Source organism: Artemia sp. Qi Xiang Cuo, chromosome 10 (genome assembly GCF_049724085.1).
Source record: "Artemia sp. Qi Xiang Cuo chromosome 10, ASM4972408v1, whole genome shotgun sequence".
Lineage (NCBI taxonomy): Eukaryota > Metazoa > Arthropoda > Branchiopoda > Anostraca > Artemiidae > Artemia > Artemia sp. Qi Xiang Cuo.
This window is the reverse complement of record NC_142803.1, coordinates 44,315,931-44,336,126: the sequence shown is the minus strand read 5'-3', so window position 1 is coordinate 44,336,126 and position 20,196 is coordinate 44,315,931. Positions and strand designations below refer to the sequence as shown.

Sequence of the window (20,196 nt, the reverse complement as noted above, 5' to 3'; positions counted from 1 at the left end):
TAAAAATTTGTTTTTGTCCATTTTTGTTACGTTTTACGAGTCAGAAAAATATTTCTGGGGGGGCAAACTTCCTAAAGCCCTCCCCCCCTGGATATGGCCTTGCCCTGACATGGAAAAAATGTCAGTGAAGGATGGCTCCATATCACAACTAAGGCCCATGGCCCTGGGTCTAAGTCAGTCAAACCTCTGCCGGAGGCATATTTTTTTTTTTTACCTTTTGGCCATCCTGGAGGAATGGCTTCCTCATAATTGAGACACAATGCCATTGGGAACTATATAGTGCCCCGGGCTGAAAAGTTCACATGTCGAGAATTAGATTTTGGCCCTTAAAATTGCTTCTTTCCAAGTTCCTACGATCGTCCGTTGTCCGGCTTGCCGTACAAAGTGACCAGGGGAAATAATAATATAATAACACAATGGAGACATATCGTCTTTTTTCTGTCAATTTCGCTTCGCTGACTTTGATATCGTCAAATCTCTTATTACTTGGATACTCACGGTTTCGAATCCTGAGGAGTGGTGGGGGATTTAAGGGGGTCTCATTCTTAACAATTTCATATTAGACCAAAATATACACATCCTCTATATTGTAAAGTGCATTCTAAACGTTATTACTGGATTGTTTTCCCCTCCCCCTATTCTGTTTGCTGTTTTTTTATGATATCACATAAATTAACCCCAATTAAAGGTGCAACATGCACTTGGGGCTCTGAGGCTGGGCAACACTGCCTGAAAGCCAGACTGCAATATGTACTACAAGGTGCCGACTTCAGTCCATATTAAAGGTTATCATCAATGTTGATGATAAGTATTATGTCGTGAAAGTTTCTTCAGTTCTGGAGCAACATGGGGTTAGCGAGGTGTGGTGACGGTGGATGTCCCTAGATGATCCTTTATCATCTCAGAAGAATCTATATTAATAATTATGTAATGTTTGCCAATTATTCACGTAACGGGTTATTATTTAGTGAAAACTGATAGCTGTCAAGACTGTTGGCATATCAGCCCTATTGCTGGTGCTGAAGCCATATTTAATTAATTAAATTCCCCATTTTGTTTACTATTTCTTTTGTTTTATTTTTGTTTACTTTTTTATGGTACTATTACTAACCACTCACTGCAACACCAAACCACCGGAGGCCAACACAGCTGCGCTCCTCCTCCATCCCAATCTATTCAAAGCCTCCCTCTTTACACCCTCCCAAGAAGTTGTCATTTCCCTTAAATCTTTGCTCACTACATCCTTCCAACCTATTCCTTGATGACCTGCTTTTTTTTTAGCCCTAGACGGTCGCCCAACAAGGAAGGCCCTGAGTAATCTGTCATCATTCATCCATAGGACATGTCCTAGCCATCTCAACCTTTCTCTTATTATAGCCATAGAAAGGGGGATTGACCCACTTTCTAATTCCTCGGCAAAAATCTGAAACATTGTTTTATAAAATATCCGGGTTGTCTAGACTAGACAACTATCAGTTTCTGGGAGCAAATTAAGATCGGGGAAAAAAGATACTTAAAAAAAAAGCGGAAATCCGTTGAGTTTTCGATGCCATCTGTTAGGCGAGAAACGAATATTTGAATTAAATAAGGGGTGAATAAAATGTATGGTAATTTTCAAGTGTCCCGGGCCTGATTCGCTGGTTACCGATTAGGCCTAAGGATATTTGATTTGAATTTGCACAAATTTACCCGTTAATTTGAATACTTTCATCCAAGACATGTGCAGGATTTTGTTCCGGGGGGAGGGGATTTACAAAAAAGTCAAGGGGGTTACAAAAAAAGATGGTACTGTTCTATTATCTGTATAACACACGCGAAGTGAAGTTTGGTTAATGCTAATGAAATAAAGCAAAACAGGATAAAATATAATAGTTTAGAAACAAATTTCGGCTATATATTTGCACATCAGGGGGGTGGGGGTTAAGCATAACATATATTAAATACGTAACCTAACCTAGGTACGTTAAACCCCCAAAAAATAAAAGTTTAAATATAGTTCCCAGAGTGAGAAACCTCTGAATACTTGTTAATACAACATCAGATAGCGTCAGATCATTGCTATCCATTTTAGGAATAAACACTTCCATCTTACTTTTTTTGAACCGATAAAACTTGTGAATTGTTTTTTATATACTTAAATATCCACGGTTCGATTGAACTGGATTATTTTGATTTAGGCATTTTTCATAAATTTGCTATTTATATGCGTTAAAAATTATACTTCATTTACCGTCAAGCTATTTCGTAATTGCTTTTTATTCCCAGTGATGTTATTTTGACTCTCAAGTTTGCGCACTTTTTGATTAGATTGTTTGCAAAGCGAATGCTTCATCAAATGTTGGTCAGTTGCACTGTTATTTTCTCAATAAATTCTATTTAAGGTTTGGTACTGCAACTGCTACCATTCCCTTTAATGAAAGTAACGATCATAATTTTTCAACAGATATACATGACCTTGAACCACGCGATCCATAATTCCTCGCGAGTTCTTTCCCTATTCCAACTATCTTCTGCATCCTTCGTCAAAACTCGATATTATTGGATTTATTGATTTACACTACAGTATAAAACTTTGATAAAACTTGTTTTAAAATATTACCATGGACATGGGTTGGAATAAAGCTTATTCCCCTTATTTCTGTAGGGAAGTTATTAGCTCTTTGGCCATTATAATATTTCAACAGCAGACTGACTTTACCGTCATCCTTCACTCAAGATCGATGATTTGACAAAAATTTGTTGATTGCGTTGAGGTTCGCCCACTTTCCACCACCTGGTGAATACCTCGCAACGCCATGTGTGGCGCACAGTTCCGCCACGCTTGACACATTTTCTACCATTCTTTGTACAATTTTTGTCATGCTTGGCACGTGTCGCCCGGTGTACACGATTTGTGAAATTGGGTGCCGCCTCGCATTGCGTATCTTGGCAAACATTAGGATACCATGTTTTTTTTGTTTTTTTATGCTGGCCAGACCCATTTCATTCTTCACCACTCATTAGGATTAAGATAATAAGAACTCAAATTTTGTTGATGTTGTGGGTATGTATTGATGATAATGACCAAAATAAGCTTCTACTCTAAGAAAACCTATTAAACTTCAAATGTACGCTCATCTATATTTTAAAAACGAAGAAATGATTATAAAGATGACAAACGTCTGTCTGGCCAGTAAATGAAAACGGAAGAGAACAAAAAATCAAACGAATATTTCGCCCGTATCCAACAAGGTGTCTTCGGCGTACTACAAGGCATTTGTCATCTTTATTTCTTTGTTTTTTTCATGGCTGACCAGATCGGCTTTAGATCTTTTATCTATATTTTGCTTTTTGACTGTAAAATACGCCTTTTGAATCATCATACCACACTACCCTCTCCCTCCTGGAAAAATCTCATTTCGTTTTAGGAGATTTGGAACTAGTGCACCTATAAAATGTTTGTCCTGTTAGGAATTATGTTTAATCCTGATCATTCTAGCTACGGCAAAGGAATTGCGTATGAGGAGGAGTGCATTAGCATAATAGTTAGGTAATTGATTTGAATGGCTCATGCCCCTTTTGTAGGAAGCAAAACGTTACTAGATTGTCAATATGCAAAATACTTTTCTTCTATCCAACAAAAAAAGATTTATGCACTCGTGTCCATGAAAAATTTAGCACGTGCGCAAATCCAACCTCCCCTTTTTTCAGCTTTTGCGATTGGCGTTCGAAAAAACAAAAAACTAATAGGAATAAGAATTGAGCACTTACTATTTGCAATTGTCATCGGAATTTGAATGGGATAGGTATCAGTAAAAACGCAATGTTCACCTTTTTAGTCACCGGGGAAGTGAGGGGTCAGATGCTTTTTATGTGAAATGATAAACGGGATGAGTGAATTTTGTTTCTTGTAAATGCTTTTTAATATATATGTATATGGTGACCAAATTCTCTAAGTCAGTATGGTCGGATTCGAGCATAAAACGAAATGTAAGGCGTTGTTTTTAAGTTCAGGGTGCAAAAAATAGCCCGATCTGGCATTAATATTGGCCAGTTGTACAGAAAACCGTACCACATTTCCCGTCCAATATAAAAGGAAAGGTCAAGTATTAAGTACGTAATTAGTTCTGTATCAACATTGGTCGTGTTGCATTATCGATTCCCCACGTCTGAGAATATGGCTTGTACTCAAGATACTATTGCTAGAAAAATTTAATTTCACACGACTGAATTTTGATTGTCTATTTGGTGTACTTTCTGTAAAAGCTGGCCATGATTTAAACGAATCATTTTTTTTTTTTCAGAGAGATCACACTGAAAATGTTAGCTCACAATAATCTAATTGGTAGGATTATTGGCAAAGGCGGTGCTACGATTAAAAAGATAATGCAAGATACTGATACAAAAATCACAGTCTCGAGGTAAGTTTTTTACATACATTTTTTTGTTTCTTTTTAAAGATATATACCAACCCTTAAGAGCAGAAATAGCTTTTTTTATATATAAATAAAACTATTCCACATATTTCTCTTTTTAAGCCTTTCCTTTTGTCCTTCCTCTGTCTATTTAATGTGTTTAAAGCAAAGCTCGGATAGAAGATGATAAATGCAATAATGCGAAAATGATTAAGAGCCCATTCACGATGACATTTTATTAAGGACGAGGTTTAGCAGGTGCCAATTTGACCCAACTGGATTTTCCGTAGAATTTTCTGATTGGTTGAAAAATTCTCATTGACTCAAATTAGCGCTAGCTAAATCGCAGTATTAGCAAAACCTCATTGTGAATGAGCCTGAAGTAATGTTCTAGTAAATTCTGTTTGATATATTTGATTGAACTTGAGATATGGCGAATTCTTCCCTGAAAGAGCCAATTGAAGAAAAGTATGGATAAGTTGAACAATAAATTTACACAGAGATGTCTTATTGACTTTATACAGAATTTTATAGGCTGGAGAAAAATTTTCTAACTCTATTCTGAAATAGCAGAATCCTTTGAAATATTTTTTTTATGCTACTGATATATATATAGCCATTGTGTTCTGTGGTACAAGGCCGTATCCAGGGGTGGGGGGGGGTGGGGGGTTACCTGTTTTTAACCCCCCCCCCCCCCGAAATTTTTGACCGAGTCGAAAATTAGTAAAACCTAGGTAAAAATCAGTAAAATTAGTCGAAAACTGAGTCAAAAATTAGTATCCCCCCCCACCGAAAAAGTAAAAAATTAGTAACCCCCTCCCCCCTGAAAAAAATCCTGGATCCGCCCTTGCTGTGGTAGCACCAGTCGGTTAATGCTATGTTTGGCAATACAAAGCCCGGAGTTCGACTCCTCTGGCCGCGAGGTTATACGACAGGTTATCTACCTTTCCTGTGGCCGCGAGGTTGTACGACAGGTTTTCTACCTTTCCTGTGGCCGCGAGATTGTAGGACAGGTCTTCTACCTTTCCTGTGGCCGCGAGGTTTTACGACAGGTCCTCTACCTTTCCTGTGGCCGCGAGGCTGTACGACAGGTCTTTTACCTTTCCTGTGGCTGCGAGGTTTTACGACAGGTCTTCTACCTTTCCAGTAGCCGCGAGGTTGTTGGACCAGCTCTCCTACCTTTCTTGTTGCCGCAAGGTTGTACGACAGGTCTTCTACCTTTGGCCAAAGAGTATGGATAACTTATAAAAATGCAAACTGGTGCTAGTGTCAGCAAATAAAAAGCCATCAACGCCATCTAGCGTTTGGCGACATGGCGTTTTTTCAAGCTTTGTAATCGTTTTTCTGTCAGGAACCGAGGTCATATACTTATTACTACCCCCAGTTTACCAATTACACCCATTAAATTAGTCATTCTTATTATTACACTAAAAAAAATGCCAGGTGTCGCCAAATGCCAGTTGGCGTTGATAGTTTTTTTTGTGGACACTAGTCCCAGATCCTACTAATAAGTTAACCATACTCTGCCTTTCCCAGTAAACAAGATCCAACAACTAAATCGTCGATTCGAAACCCTATGTGCCGTCTATGGCTCTTGAGAATCTTTATCCTATCCAGTGTGTTAATTTTTTCTTTTCCTTATGCTCTCTGGTTTTTAAGGGTTTTGAAATGCTATAAACATTGTGCTTTTAAGTAATACCTATTGAAGGATTGTCATCTTAGGGTGTCTCGTTCTTAACAAATCGATATATTATGCCTGAAATGAATACATGTTATGTTTTTTTATTATTATTATTATTATTTTGGACAGTCAAGAACAGTTTTGTAGAAAATACAACAGGTCATGTAGGCGTAAGAAAATATTTATTGGTTAAAGGTTCACTTGAACTATCTGCAATCTTTAAGAACTTTTTCGTTGCAGATGTACGGGGAAAAGATATTTCGATTGGTGTGAGGTTAGGGAGGCATCTATTCTCCTCTGTTTAAAGTTTACGAGCTCGTGAAATAGTTATCATGATAGTTATTAATAGCTCACGATTTTAATATATTGTGTTCTTCTAGCATAAATGACATAAGCAGTTATAACTTGGAAAGGATAATATCAATAAAAGGGACTATTGAAAATATGTCAAAAGCCGAAGCCATTATCAGTGAAAAACTTCGTCAAAGTTATGAATCAGATCTCCAATCAATGGCAGTGAGTTATCTTCATCTTTTTCTTTTCTATTTAACACCTCCTGCCATGGGCGCCCATAAGCTGAATTCCAGGGGGGGGGGCAAAACTCGTCTAATTGGCACTTTTAATGCTATATAATAGAATCTCAGAACAAAAATATAAAACTAAGTCAGCATCATTCAGCCCGGGGGGGCCCCCCCCCCGTATGGGCGCCCATGCCGCCTGCTTCTGAATTTCTTTCTATTTTTTTTGTGTGTGTTACATCATCTTGTAAATGAAGATACAGTTTTTATCAAGCGTTTTGTTTTAACATTATCTTTTGTTACTTGCAAAAGGCACTAGAAATAGTAATTTCCTTTCAAAAGAGCTTTCAGACATTTCTCTGTGAGGTTTCAGTGCCCCATTAGCGGCAACAGAAAACAAAAAGAGATACAAAAAGGAGACACGTCGCTGTTTCCGTGGGAAAAGTGATCTTTCTGTTGCTCATGATGACTGTAATTCTCTTATATGGGGTCTTGAGCTAACGAGATTTCAATGGTAGAGTTTTTATTTCTATCTGACATATCTTTGCGGGGTTTCAGACTATTTTCCGAAATTACCATAAATTGAATCAGTTTCAAATGGAGATTCTTCCTCGCTAGATACTTATTTTTCAAAACGATTCGGTTACTATGGGCTGGACTTATTTCCTTAGTATGTTCATGATTCGTTGTCATTACCAATAGGTGCGAATAGAGGCGGTTCCTTTTAGAATATCTGAGATGCTCAATGCAATTATATCGCCCTGGTCTAACATAAAGAATTAAATAACTGAATCTTCTAAAGAATTAAATATATATTTAAAATGCTCACATTAAATTGGTAAATTCTTGAGAGTGATGAATTTCCTTCATCAACTGAGGGAAAGGATCTAGAATTGCAAATTGATACAGAAGAAAAACTAATAAAACTCGTATGTTTTTAGACAAAAAAAAACCGGGATAATTTTATAACAATTTAGATAATTTTCTTGAAATGATATTCTTTATTATAATGTTATTTTAAAAAATTCGTCCTAACATTCTTTTCCCGTCTAAAACTTGATGAGTAATATTCCTTAAAAAACTATTGGTCTTTTTTTTTCGTTGGTGTCAGACTTTAGACATATAGGGAAATCTTATTTTTTAATCTGCTATTTTAAGATCAAGTTAATGACGTCATCTTTTAATCTTTTTTTAGGATTATTATTAATACTGATAAATTAATATCAATTTGAATGTTTTTATTCAATGATTCAGCCAGTTAGGTTACAAATATGTTTGAACTTGTCAGTACTAGGTCAGATAACGGTTGTTATTGCCAAATAATAATAGCGTACACTTTTTCAACTTATACACCACAAAAATCCTTTAGTTATTATTCCTCCTGTAAGATGAGTGCGAATTCTTTATTTTGTTTTTTGCACATCTTCTTCGAGAGAAAAATTATCCTACTCTGTAATAGAATAAACCTTGTGTCTCGTCAACTCGTTAAAATCAATTTTGGTTTCCATCCCAAAGTTGGCTACAATACTAGTGGATTGTTTTTATAAACAAACCACTGTTGGGGAGAGGAAGAATTTTCCGGGTTCCTTTTTCATGCCTGTTTTCCCCAGCACATCTTCTTAGAGAGAAAAATTATCCTACTCTCTGATAGAATAAACCTTGTGTCTCGTCAACTCGTTAAAATCAATTTTGGTTTCCACCCCAAAGTTAGCTACAATACTAGTGGATTTTTTTTTATAAACAAACCACTGTGGGGGATGGGAAGAATTTTCTGGGTTCTTTTTTCATGCTGGTTTTCGCCAGCACATCTTCTTAGAGAGAAAAATTATCCTACTCGCTGATAGAATAAACCTTGTGTCTCGTCAACTCGTAAAAATCAATTTTGGTTTCCATCCCAAAGTTCGCTACAATACTAGTGGATTGTTTTTATAAACAAACCACTGTGGGGGATGGGAAGAATTTTCTGGGTTCCTTTTTCATGCCTGTTTTCCCCAGCACATCTTCTTAGAGAGAAAAATTATCCTACTCTCTGATAGAATATACCTTGTGTCTCGTCAACTCGTTAAAATCAATTTTGGTTTCCATCCCAAAGTTCGCTAAAATACTAGTGGATTTTTTTTATAAACAAACCACGGTGGGGGATGGGAAGAATTTTCTGGGTTCCTTTTTCATGCATGTTTTCCCCAGCACATCTTCTTAGAGAGAAAAATTATCCTACTCTCTGATAGAATAAACCTTGTGTCTCGTCAACTCGTTAAAATCAATTTTGGTTTCCATCCCAAAGTTCGCTACAATACTAGTGGATTGTTTTTATAAACAAACCACTGTGGGGGATGGGAAGAATTTTCCGGGTTCCTTTTTCATGCTGGTTTTCCCCAGCACATCTTCTTAGAGAGAAAAATTATCCTACTCTCTGATAGAATATACCTTGTGTCTCGTCAACTCGTTAAAATCAATTTTGGTTTCCATCCCAAAGTTCGCTACAATACTAGTGGATTTTTTTTATAAACAAACCACTGTGGGGGATGGGAAGAATTTTCCGGGTTCTTTTTTCATGCTGGTTTTACCCAGCACATCTTCTTAGAGAGAAAAATTATCCTACTCGCTGATAGAATAAATCTTTTGTCTCGTCAACTCGTTAAAATCAAGTTTGGTTTCCATCTCAAAGTTCGCTACAATACTAGTGGATTGTTTTTATAAACGAACCACTGTGGGGGATGGGAAGAATTTTCCGGGTTCTTTTTTCATGCCGGTTTTCCCCAGCACATCTTCTTAGAGAGAAAAATTATCCTACTCTCTGATAGAATAAAACTTGTGTCTCGTCAACTCGTTAAAATCAATTTTGGTTTCCATCCCAAAGTTCGCTACAATACTAGTGGATTGTTTTTATAAACAAACCACTGTGGGGGATGGGAAGAATTTTCCGGGTTCCTTTTTCATGCCGGTTTTCGCCAGCACATCTTCTTAGAGAGAAAAATTATCCTACTCTGATAGAATAAACCTTGTGTCTCGTCAACTCGTTAAAATCAAGTTTGGTTTCCATCCCAAAGTTCGCTGCAATACTAGTGGATTGTTTTTATAAACAAACCACTGTTGGGGAGAGGAAGAATTTTCCGGGTTCCTTTTTCATGCCTGTTTTCCCCAGCACATCTTCTTAGAGAGAAAAATTATCCTACTCTCTGATAGAATAAACCTTGTGTCTCGTCAACTCGTTAAAATCAATTTTGGTTTCCATCCCAAAGTTCGCTACAATACTAGTGGATTGTTTTTTATAAACAAACCACTGTGGGGGATGGGAAGAATTTTCCGGGTTCCTTTTTCATGCCGGTTTTCCCCAGTACATCTTGTTAGAGAGAAAAATTATCCTACTCTCTGATAGAATAAATCTTGTGTCTCGTCAACTCGTTAAAATCAATTTTGGTTTCCACCCCAAAGTTCGCTACAATACTAGTGGATTTTTTTTTATAAACAAACCACTGTGGGGGATGGGAAGAATTTTCCGGGTTCCTTTTTCATGCCGGTTTTCCCCATTACATCTTCTTAGAGAGAAAAATTATCCTACTCTCTGATAGAATAAACCTTGTGTCTCGTCAACTCGTTAAAATCAAGTTTGGTTTCCATCCCAAAGTTCGCTACAATACTAGTGGATTTTTTTTTATAAACAAACCACTGTGGGGAAGAGGAAGAATTTTCCGGGTTCCTTTTTCATGCCGGTTTTCCCCAGCACATCTTCTTAGAGAGAAAAATTATCCTACTCTCTGATAGAATAAATCTTGTGTCTCGTCAACTCGTTAAAATCAATTTTGGTTTCCACCCCAAAGTTCGCTACAATACTAGTGGATTTTTTTTTATAAACAAACCACTGTGGGGGATGGGAAGAATTTTCCGGGTTCTTTTTTCATGCCGGTTTTCCCCAGCACATCTTCTTAGAGAGAAAAATTATCCTACTCTGTGATAGAATAAATCTTGTGTCTCGTCAACTCGTTAAAATCAATTTTGGTTTCCACCCCAAAGTTCGCTACAATACTAGTGGATTTTTTTTTTTATAAACAAACCACTGTGGGGGATGGGAAGAATTTTCCGGGTTCTTTTTTCATGCCGGTTTTCCCCAGCACATCTTCTTAGAGAGAAAAATTATCCTACTCGCTGATAGAATAAACCTTGTGTCTCGTCAACTCGTTAAAATCAAGTTTGGTTTCCATCCCAAAGTTCGCTGCAATACTAGTGGATTGTTTTTATAAACAAACCACTGTGGGGGATGGGAAGAATTTTCCGGGTTCCTTTTTCATGCCGGTTTTCCCCAGCTTAAAATGATGTTCTGTATTATAAATGACAGACGATAAATGTACTAAACAATCCACTTCTTTATTATGTTTTTCTCTTATGTGTCTTGGAGATTTTTCAGACAATTCCATCGGAGGGATTATCGGCATCGGCATTGGTATTTTCCTCTATTTTGTGGAATCGTATCACAATTTCTAGGGATTTAATACGTGTGTTTTATAAGCAATATGTTTATTGTTTTTAAATAAAACAATATGTTTTATTGTTTTTATTTTTGTAAAAACCACGTTATTTAGCTTTTTGCTTGAGGGTATGTTTAAATAAATCTAAGTATAGGACCTTTCTTAACTCATATTCGATCGCTAAGGATTACATCACGTTGGACCAGAATCAGTTTCATGTTCTTTACTCAGCGGCTTAAACGGGGGAGTGGGGGCTATATTTTGAAAATGTTTTTTGGGAGTATTTTCATGGAAAAACTAAGTTAGGGTATTTTCATTCAAAAAAAATCCCCAGCCCAGATTGTGAAAAAATACATTTCGCCCTCCTCACTTCCCTACATTTTTGTAGGAAATCCCTATAATAAGGAATTTCCTAAAATAAGGAAATCCCTAAGCTCTTGTTATCAGGACCTCAACCAAAAGGAGACATCCTAGAATCCAAAACAAACTCGTTGGAAAATTGAAGTCAGACTCATATTTGCGCACTTATAATGTGAGCACCGGATCTGACTTTTCTGGAGGAGGGGGATCTGACCCGTTTTTAGAAATAGTTCAGTGAAAATATGGCGAGTTGAAATGTTTTCTGAGTAGTTGGTAGTTGTTCTTTCATTTTTAGAATATTCACCCTATTGAAATAGTCTCTGGCATTTTGTAAAATTTTGCATTTTGAATTTATAAATATACACAATAAGTAAATATACACAGACTGTTAACGTTTTTGTATTAAACAACGCAATTTACGATTATTGAGGCCGGGGAGACGAGGTCCATAGCCCCCCTCTCCTCCCCACCTATTTTTATTGAGTATCTATTGATCTCTTAATTGTTGTTATTATCTTTTCTTTAGCCTCAGTCTATGTTTCCCGGTCTACACCCCATTGCAATGATGTCAACGGCAGGAATGGGATTCCCTCGTGGGGCAGCACCGCCTTCTTTGATGGGTAGCGTCCCTCCTTACTCTGGACTTTATCCTCCCCCAATTACAATGACGCCACAACCATTAGAGGTAAGGTTTATATTATATTTTTTGTCTAAATTTAATTATGCTTTTAGTTTTATAGCATGACAGGTTTTTTTGCATCTTCCTTATATTAAAGCTCAAAACACACTTCTTAGGCCAGTGAATCAAAGTTATAAATCTGTAATGATTAGTTAACCACTAAAATAAAACTCTAATTTTGCTGGAAATGTTGTATTAGCAACGTATGTTGCTGGCCTGGATGGTCAATTTGGGCATTGATGATTTGTTATTCAGATTACTGCTGTTAGAATTAAAGGCTTGTTTTAGCATGACATTAGTCATGGTCTTAAGCGCTATTCCCCTAAAACTTGTTCAAATGCAAGTTTTTGTTGAGTAGAAGGCCGTCATTTTCCTAGAAAAAATCATTTTTTATTTGAGCTAGATTGTGCTATTTCATTAATATGGTTGAGAAACTTTTTGCAAAGCATTTATAACGATCTGTAACGGCAAAGTCACACGGTGTATGACATCACAGGATTGACTTCAGAGCTGGAGATTAATGATTGGCTGCAAATTACCGACATAGACAATTATATAAGTAGATGACCTAAAAACATCGGAACTCAACGCTGTCGACACATTAAAGGCTAGGGTTCAATCTTGTAATTTTTGCTAAATGAAATTTTTATATTTACCTGTGATATATGCTGTTTGCGTCTTTACAGAATATCTTTGCACATTCAAAAGAGGAACGGAGAAAGTAGAATATGAAAAGGTAGAATAATTAATAGTTCGATTATTATTATTATTATTTTTTTTTTTTGTACTACTGTGAACCTGAATCCTGTTTAGGTAACTGGCTAATAGACGCGTCACAACTTGTAGCTCACTTACCTGTATCTGGGTGGTAATACGCAATTCCTGGTAAAGATTTGAGCATCCAGTCTAGATATAATATGTATATGAAAAAGGACGTCGTTGAACTCGAACAATTATCAAATTATATAATTGTTAATAATAATAATATTATTACTATTGTTATATTGTTATTATTACTTTTATTATATTATAATAAATAATTATCAAATTATTTTGTTTCGGGACTTACCTAATAATTCGTATTTTTCTTTCATTATTAATGCTGACCAAAGTAGTTTTTACACCTTGGGGGGGGGGGTGAAGTTGCGAAATTCCCTTTCATCTAACCTCGTTGTTGTGCTGCTATATAAACCATCACTTATATATACTATTATGACTTAATATGAATCTGTGAATTATTTTAGGAGACAACCTACCTGTACATTCCGAACATCGCTGTTGGAGCTATCATTGGGACAAAAGGATCTCACATTCGAAATATTATTCGATTCTCTGGAGCCTCTGTTAAAATTGCCACCTCAGAAGGACAGGGAGTAGCGAGTCATCAAGAAGAAAGAAAAGTTACTATTTTTGGTACAGCTGAATCACAGTGGAAGGTCAGTTTTATACTTTCTTCTCCTATGGGGTGAAACTTATTAGATTGGTCTGAGTTCAGATTCCTTATCTTTTTTTTTATTTCTTTCTAATTTCTTCTGAGGTTTCCATATTAGAGGTTGTCAAACATACGAAATGATGATTCCCTTTTTATTTCATTTTTTAATCCTCTGTCTTTCCTTTTCGGGGATTGAGGACCTGGCAAAGACCTTTTTCGTCTGGAAGAAGAAGTAGCTGAAGTCGATAAAATAGTAATATAGGTGAAAGGTTAACAAAAAATGGCACTATGTTTCGAAGAATATTGGTTAGCAGTACTTTTTTAGAGGAAAATGATCAGATTTTGGATAAAAAGAAAAGAACTTTTAGAAACAGGGAGGGGAGGGGGGGGGTTGAAGCCCAGGATTTTTCCTTTTGGCGATCTTCTAGGTGATATTGTGGACCTTGCGAAAACAACTTTCTTCTTGAATAAGAAGCAGCTGAAGTTAAAAGTAGTAATAGACGTATAGGGGCTAGCAAAAATGGCACCATGTTTCTAAAAATATTGGTTATAAGGAATTCTTTTAAAGAAAAATAATGAGATGTCGACAAAAAAAAAAAAAAAAAAAAAAAAAATAGGACCTTTAGAAACCGTTGGGAGAGAGAATTAAAACCCTGGGCTATTCCTGTGTATCATCTTGTATATGAAATTGAGGACCTTGCTACCACTTCCTTCTTGAAGAAGAAGCTGCTGAAGTTAAAAACAGTAATAGACGTGGGGGGGGGCTAACAAAAATGGAACCATGTTTCTAAAAATGTTGGTTATAAGGACTTCTTTTAGAGAAAAATAATGAGATGTCGAAAAAAGGACTCTCTGAAACTGTTGGGAGAGAGAATAAAACCTTGGGTTACTCCTGCATATCATCTTATAGATGAAATTGGGGACATTGCAGAAACAGCAGTCGTCTCGAGGGAGAAGGCAGCTGAAATAAAGAAAACAAGAATATAGGTGAGTGGGATGTAATATAAAAATGGGACTGTGTGTAATGAAAAACATTGGTTTTTGGGGACCCTTTTTTTAGCGGAATAAGGACGATTTTTAACAAAAAAAACTCATTTCTTTTTGGGAAGGGGAGGGGTTAAACCCGGGTTTACCCTTGTATACAATCTTATATAAGAAAGTGGGACCTTGCCATAGATAATAAAGGAAAATAACGAGATTTTGAATAAATAAAATATAGAACTTACAGTACTTTTTTCAGTTTTTCTTTTTTTAAGATCTTCTTTCAGTTCTTCTTTATTTTTTGGGCGGGGGGTTGAATCTTTTGTTTCTCTTTACGATTTTATAGACGAAGTTTAGACCAAGAAAGGTCGGGAATAAAGTGCTAAATAATTTTTTTTTTGCCTCTCGAAAGACAAAGAAGCTATCTAGTAGATATTTGCTATCTATCTAAATATCTTTGATAGCTAGCTATCTTGTGGATAAATAGCCTACCTATGAGTATATATGGTAGTGGATATGCCTATTACGATTGTATAACGACAATATAAGACTTATTATTTCAGTTCAATGGTTGATTTTAATCAACCAACGGTTTTTAGGATTTCTGATGTGCTTGGTGGCATTTGAAATAAGGCTATTTCCGTTCGCAATTTTTTTGTAGCTACTGCTAAAGGAATAAGTAAAGTCTAAAACAGATAAAAATAAATGTTCTCTAATAGAGGAGTGTTGAGGTAGATTTTCTTCTGTGTGTTTAAGAATCAAAATTTTAACTAGGGAAAGACTTGCAAATAATAATAAAAAAAAAAAAATTAACTTTCTGTGTTTGAAAGATGAAAACGCTAAATTTTTATAAATTTAAGCATCTTTCTGTTGAAATTATCACGCCTGAAAACAATTTTTTTTAAATATTTAAATTAAAAAATATTGCAAGCTAAAGGCTTGATGAAAGATTTGCAAGTCAAATGTAAGAACATACAACTTACTTGGCCGGCAGCTACCCAGTCTGTGAAATATTAATCGATGGTTGCTCTGGAGCAAAATTATCACTGAAATGAATAGATTTGTGGAGGTTTTGGGAGCCCAAAGTACAAGGCTAGATACCAAAATTTGTGTCGAAAACAAAATCTGTGTGACTTGCAAAAGCCGTGTTTTCAGACCACCCACATCCAACACGGAGGTCGACACAGCAGATTATTGTTATGAGTTATGTGTTCAGTACAGCGAATGTCTTCTCAGAACCCATGTTCAACCATGCTATTCTAGCGCATTATAGTTTCGAACCCGTGTCCAAAACGCTTGGAACCTGTAAGATGAAATCGATTTGAAGGTTTGCTGGGTTGAACACGGATGACCTGAAAAGAACCCCCTTAAAACACGCTTCAAACCCGGTGCCGGAAAACAGAACTAAGAGTAGAAACTGGCGCTAGTGTCGACAAAAAAGTCACCAATGTGGTGTTTGGTATTTTTTTTTCTTTCAAAGTTTATAGTTTTTTTTTTAGAATCTGAGAGTCCTCTGTAGGCGCAGTGGGTTTGATCTCATCTTGGTATTACTGCCCAGAGATTAAACCCCGCTATTGCAACACTGTGCAGGACTGACGCAAGGACCTTAGCAGTCGAAACCGTCGTTAATTCGTTACAATGCAAACACTGAATCTTAGATCAGGGTCTTATTACTGCAATCATTTTAGCTCCTTATTACACTTTGAAAGCCAAGAGACGTCAAGAGTTAGATGGCGTTGGTATTTTTGTTGACATTAGCGCCAATTTTCACTATTTTAAGTTACCCATTCTCTCTGAACGTGTTACGAATTTACCTAAATCAAGGATCTGTTGGGACTAAGCGATAAGATTTAAGTAATGAGAAAATTGACCAAGTTGATAGCTTTTCTTATCTCGGTAATTATGTTAGTAAGAAGGATGAATGTGGCGGAAATAGAAGAAGAAGATTGTTCCGAAATCTAAGCGCTTCTTTGATGTATTTTTTGTCTAAAAATGGCTTTAAGTATTCATTTGAGAAACTGTTATATCAAACTAGAAACTGTACGAAAAATATGGTTTGGTACCAATGTCTTTGTTTATAATTAAAGACAGCTGAAGAGATTAGCTCCTTTACAGATGATACAGGGCAGGATGTCAAAATTTTACTTTTTAACAAGCCATCTTTTATAAAGGAAACCAGAACATCCTCAAGTGTTGTGGGAATAGGGAATCTCATCGATGTCTAAATCAAAGATTTGGGCTCTGAGTAGAATGGGGAAGGGTTTGTTAGCCACAGGTGGCCAATTTGGGCTTTTGTGATTTGTTGGTTGTATTACTTAAGAATATTATAATTAAGAATACTGATAAGTCAATAGGTTGTCGCCCCAAGTTGTGACTCAAAAAGAAAAAGCTAAAAAATAAGTCACTCTTGATCAGCAACCAAAAACAAATCCTCAAAAGCAAAGGGGATGACAAAGGCAGGCTACATGTGGAAAATATAGTTTTCCTCGGTTGCAGCCTAAAAAGTTGTTTTATTAATATATTCAGAACAAGCTATTATAAGCAACAAAACTCATTAAAAATAAATCATGAGTATGTTAATGAAGCTTCGGACGTGGCTAAAATGAGAAGTTCGAAAGTTTGAGCCATCATAGAATTTCGGGAGTTACCTGGCTAAGATCTAAATGGCGTAAGAAGTTTGCTCGCTTGTTCATATTTCTTTTTTCATTAATACCACACTGTAACTAATGAAATAATTAGGGCCCGATCGATATGTATTTTTGGGGTCCGATACCGATATAATTTGCCCATAAATTCCTCTCGGAAAAAACCTTATATTATACAAATACGTGAATTTGTATTTTAATCAGTAATATATTAATGTCAAAACATTACTTGGTAGGCACACAGGATACAGGTGTGCATCTAGGGCTTTTAAGTTTGGAGGAGGGATTTATAGAAGGTGTCGACAAAATCATCCAGATTGCCGACCACTTCGGAAACACAAGCTAAATCTCCAAGCTGCGTCCATGACTAGATATCATGATTTTAATCGATTGAATCTTGGATCTTTCACCCACGCAAGTGAACATTCATTAAACAGAAATGTATGGTTCATTGTATTCTTTTTATTGTTTTTGTAGAAGTTGTTCGTTCTTGAATTCACCATACATTTCGAACATTACAATATATGTGTGTATTGACAAGTATTTACAACAAATATCCTTTGACTTCATTTGACTCACTCTGCCGCTCTCTCTACCGTGGTCAAATTTAGCGGGTGGTTCCGCCCCCAAGGACCGAACAAACAAAAATTACCTAAGGAAATCCGGCACTATCTTCTGGACAAGTTGAATAAAAAAAAAAAAAAAAAAAAAAAAGATCGATAATGACACTGAAACTCATAACGCCTTTGATAATATTGGTCGGACCCTAGTAATAACACTATTGACAGTAGTATTTATATTTATTATGAATCAGTACTTACTATATTAATTTATTTGTATAGTACTTTCTTATAATAAAACATAAATATGTGTATTTTTCAGGCCCAGTACCTAATCTTCGAGAAAATGCGAGAAGAAGGATTTGCTCAGGGTGATGAAGTGAGGCTCACAGTTGAGATTTTGGTTCCTGCTACTCAAGTTGGCCGCATTATAGGCAAAGGAGGCCAGAACGTTCGTGAATTACAACGAGCAACGTCTTCTATCATAAAGCTTCCCGAACAAGGTGCCAGCTCGGGTGAGGAAGTAACTGTTCACATCATAGGCACCTTTTATGCTGTTCAGTCTGCCCAAAGACGGATTCGCGCTATGGTCTCTCAGGTGCCAGGTGGGCGTCCTCCACGGGGTGGTCCACTACGTGAGAAGCGCGACCAGTAAAAATAGTCCTTATGCTCATGCCACACTTTTTGGAAAAGTTTGCCTCTGACCTGATCTTAGTGATGCAAGAGACCTCCCTCCGATCAGGTCAAAGTCTATTTGTGCGAGTCCTTTTTTGTGGTTTCGAAAAAGACATCATAATGATGTTCTTCAGGGAAGTTATTTGTTATAAGTCGCTAACTGCGAATAAGTACAAAAGCCTTGTGTAATGTTAAGACTTTATTTTTATACTTCGTTAAAAGTGGGTGAGTGTTTTAATGATTAATGCTAACGATGGACTGTGGAGGCCTGTTTCTTCGAGACACACCACTCCCTCCCCGATATCAAAGTGCGTACAGACACGCACATTCTGAGCCGATCAACCTAGTACGTTCAAGGATAATGGCTCCACCCACAGACTTATGACAAACTGGTTAGTCGACTGTCAGTTCCCGCTGGGGAGCGGTTTTAGGGCAAGGAGGCCTGCACACTATATTTAACTGCAAACACGGGAAAGGCGGCGACCGCAGGATATCAGTTCCTTATATTTTACACTCAACAATAATTGATGTTATACCCTGAAAAGAAGAGAACTTTGTGTCAGGCTTAGGCATATTTTTGCAACCTGAAAAAAAAAAAATCTGTCATTGTGTAAAAGTTAACCCCCATGCAGTTTTGAAACTAAGCTATCCATGCACCGTTTTTTCTACTTGTTCTTCTTTCCCTTGAGTTTCTGTGTGTTGTTCATAATTAAAATGTTGGACATTATTTTCATTGATACAAGTTGTAATACCCCTTTGCTTTTATAAATAGAATAAGTAAGAATTTTTATTATATTTAAAATTTATAACTAAAGAATAACTTGTATCAATGCATTAAATTATAGGCAGAACAGGTCATTTGTAACTATGCATAGTAAAACAATATTAATAAGCTGTATTGCTGGAAAATTATCTCATATATATATATATATATATATATATATATATATATATATATATATATATTATGTCAGCGTTCATGTTTGTCCTATTCAGAATCATACTCATGCTTCTTGAAGTGAAGGGGTGAAAAATGTTCCTATCTTAAAAGAAATTTCTGGAAGGATTATATATTTTTATATATATATATATATATATATATATATATATATATATATATATATATATATATATATATATATATATATATATATATATTTTGTCTAGTGTTTATGCCCCGCAACAGTGAAGAGTCGATGTAGTAATGCAAACATGTATTTTTCAGATGACCTTGTTATTCTTTTTAATGTCCAAAACTTGCGTGATTTAAGTGCGCCCATCAAAAATCAAACACATTCTCTTGAAAAACAAATGTTGGAGCTAGTGCAGTTTGAATTTAGAGTTGACTGCATTGAGGATATCCGTCTAAATTGATTGATTTTTTGAAAAAGTAGGAGGATAGTGATTTCCCAAAACCTAAGCAATCAAGTGAGGATGGAAACCATGCATTATCACCATTTTAGCGAAAAGTTGTTTTAAATTTTTATTTCTGTTCTTAAGGTCAATAGAAATTTATAATTTTCGTGTACATAAAAATGAAGATAGAAGAAGAAAATGTGTCTCAAATCTTGGTTCAATTTGAAGAATTTAATTTGGGAATGTTTCGTTATTACTTTTGCTAAAATGGTGAAGTAGAAGTCGAGCTAACTCAAAGGCTGCTTTTAACAGGGAATGTGTTTTGAGTTTCGATGACAGAGTAGTTGATGATTATTATATTGAAGCCGTAACAGCAAGCTTAGTGGAGTTCTGTCCAAGGTATAAACCGGCCTTTATAGAGAGTAATTTCGTTTCGGTGTACCTGAGTA

At 36.1% G+C, this 20,196-nt stretch overlaps 1 protein-coding gene across 1 annotated transcript in view; it reads left to right on the top strand.

Moving 5' to 3' along the window:
* Imp (IGF-II mRNA-binding protein) overlaps positions 1 to 19,319 on the top strand; it is a 173,503-nt gene extending 154,184 nt beyond the window's left edge. Inside the window, exons 6-10 of the mRNA XM_089095443.1 lie at positions 4,284 to 4,400; positions 6,456 to 6,591; positions 11,946 to 12,104; positions 13,343 to 13,534; positions 18,039 to 19,319. Coding sequence (XP_088951569.1) covers positions 4,284 to 4,400; positions 6,456 to 6,591; positions 11,946 to 12,104; positions 13,343 to 13,534; positions 18,039 to 18,371 — 937 coding nt within the window. The 3' untranslated portion in view covers positions 18,372 to 19,319. The remainder of the gene's footprint in view (positions 1 to 4,283; positions 4,401 to 6,455; positions 6,592 to 11,945; positions 12,105 to 13,342; positions 13,535 to 18,038) is intronic.
* Positions 19,320 to 20,196: the final 877 nt, after the last annotated feature.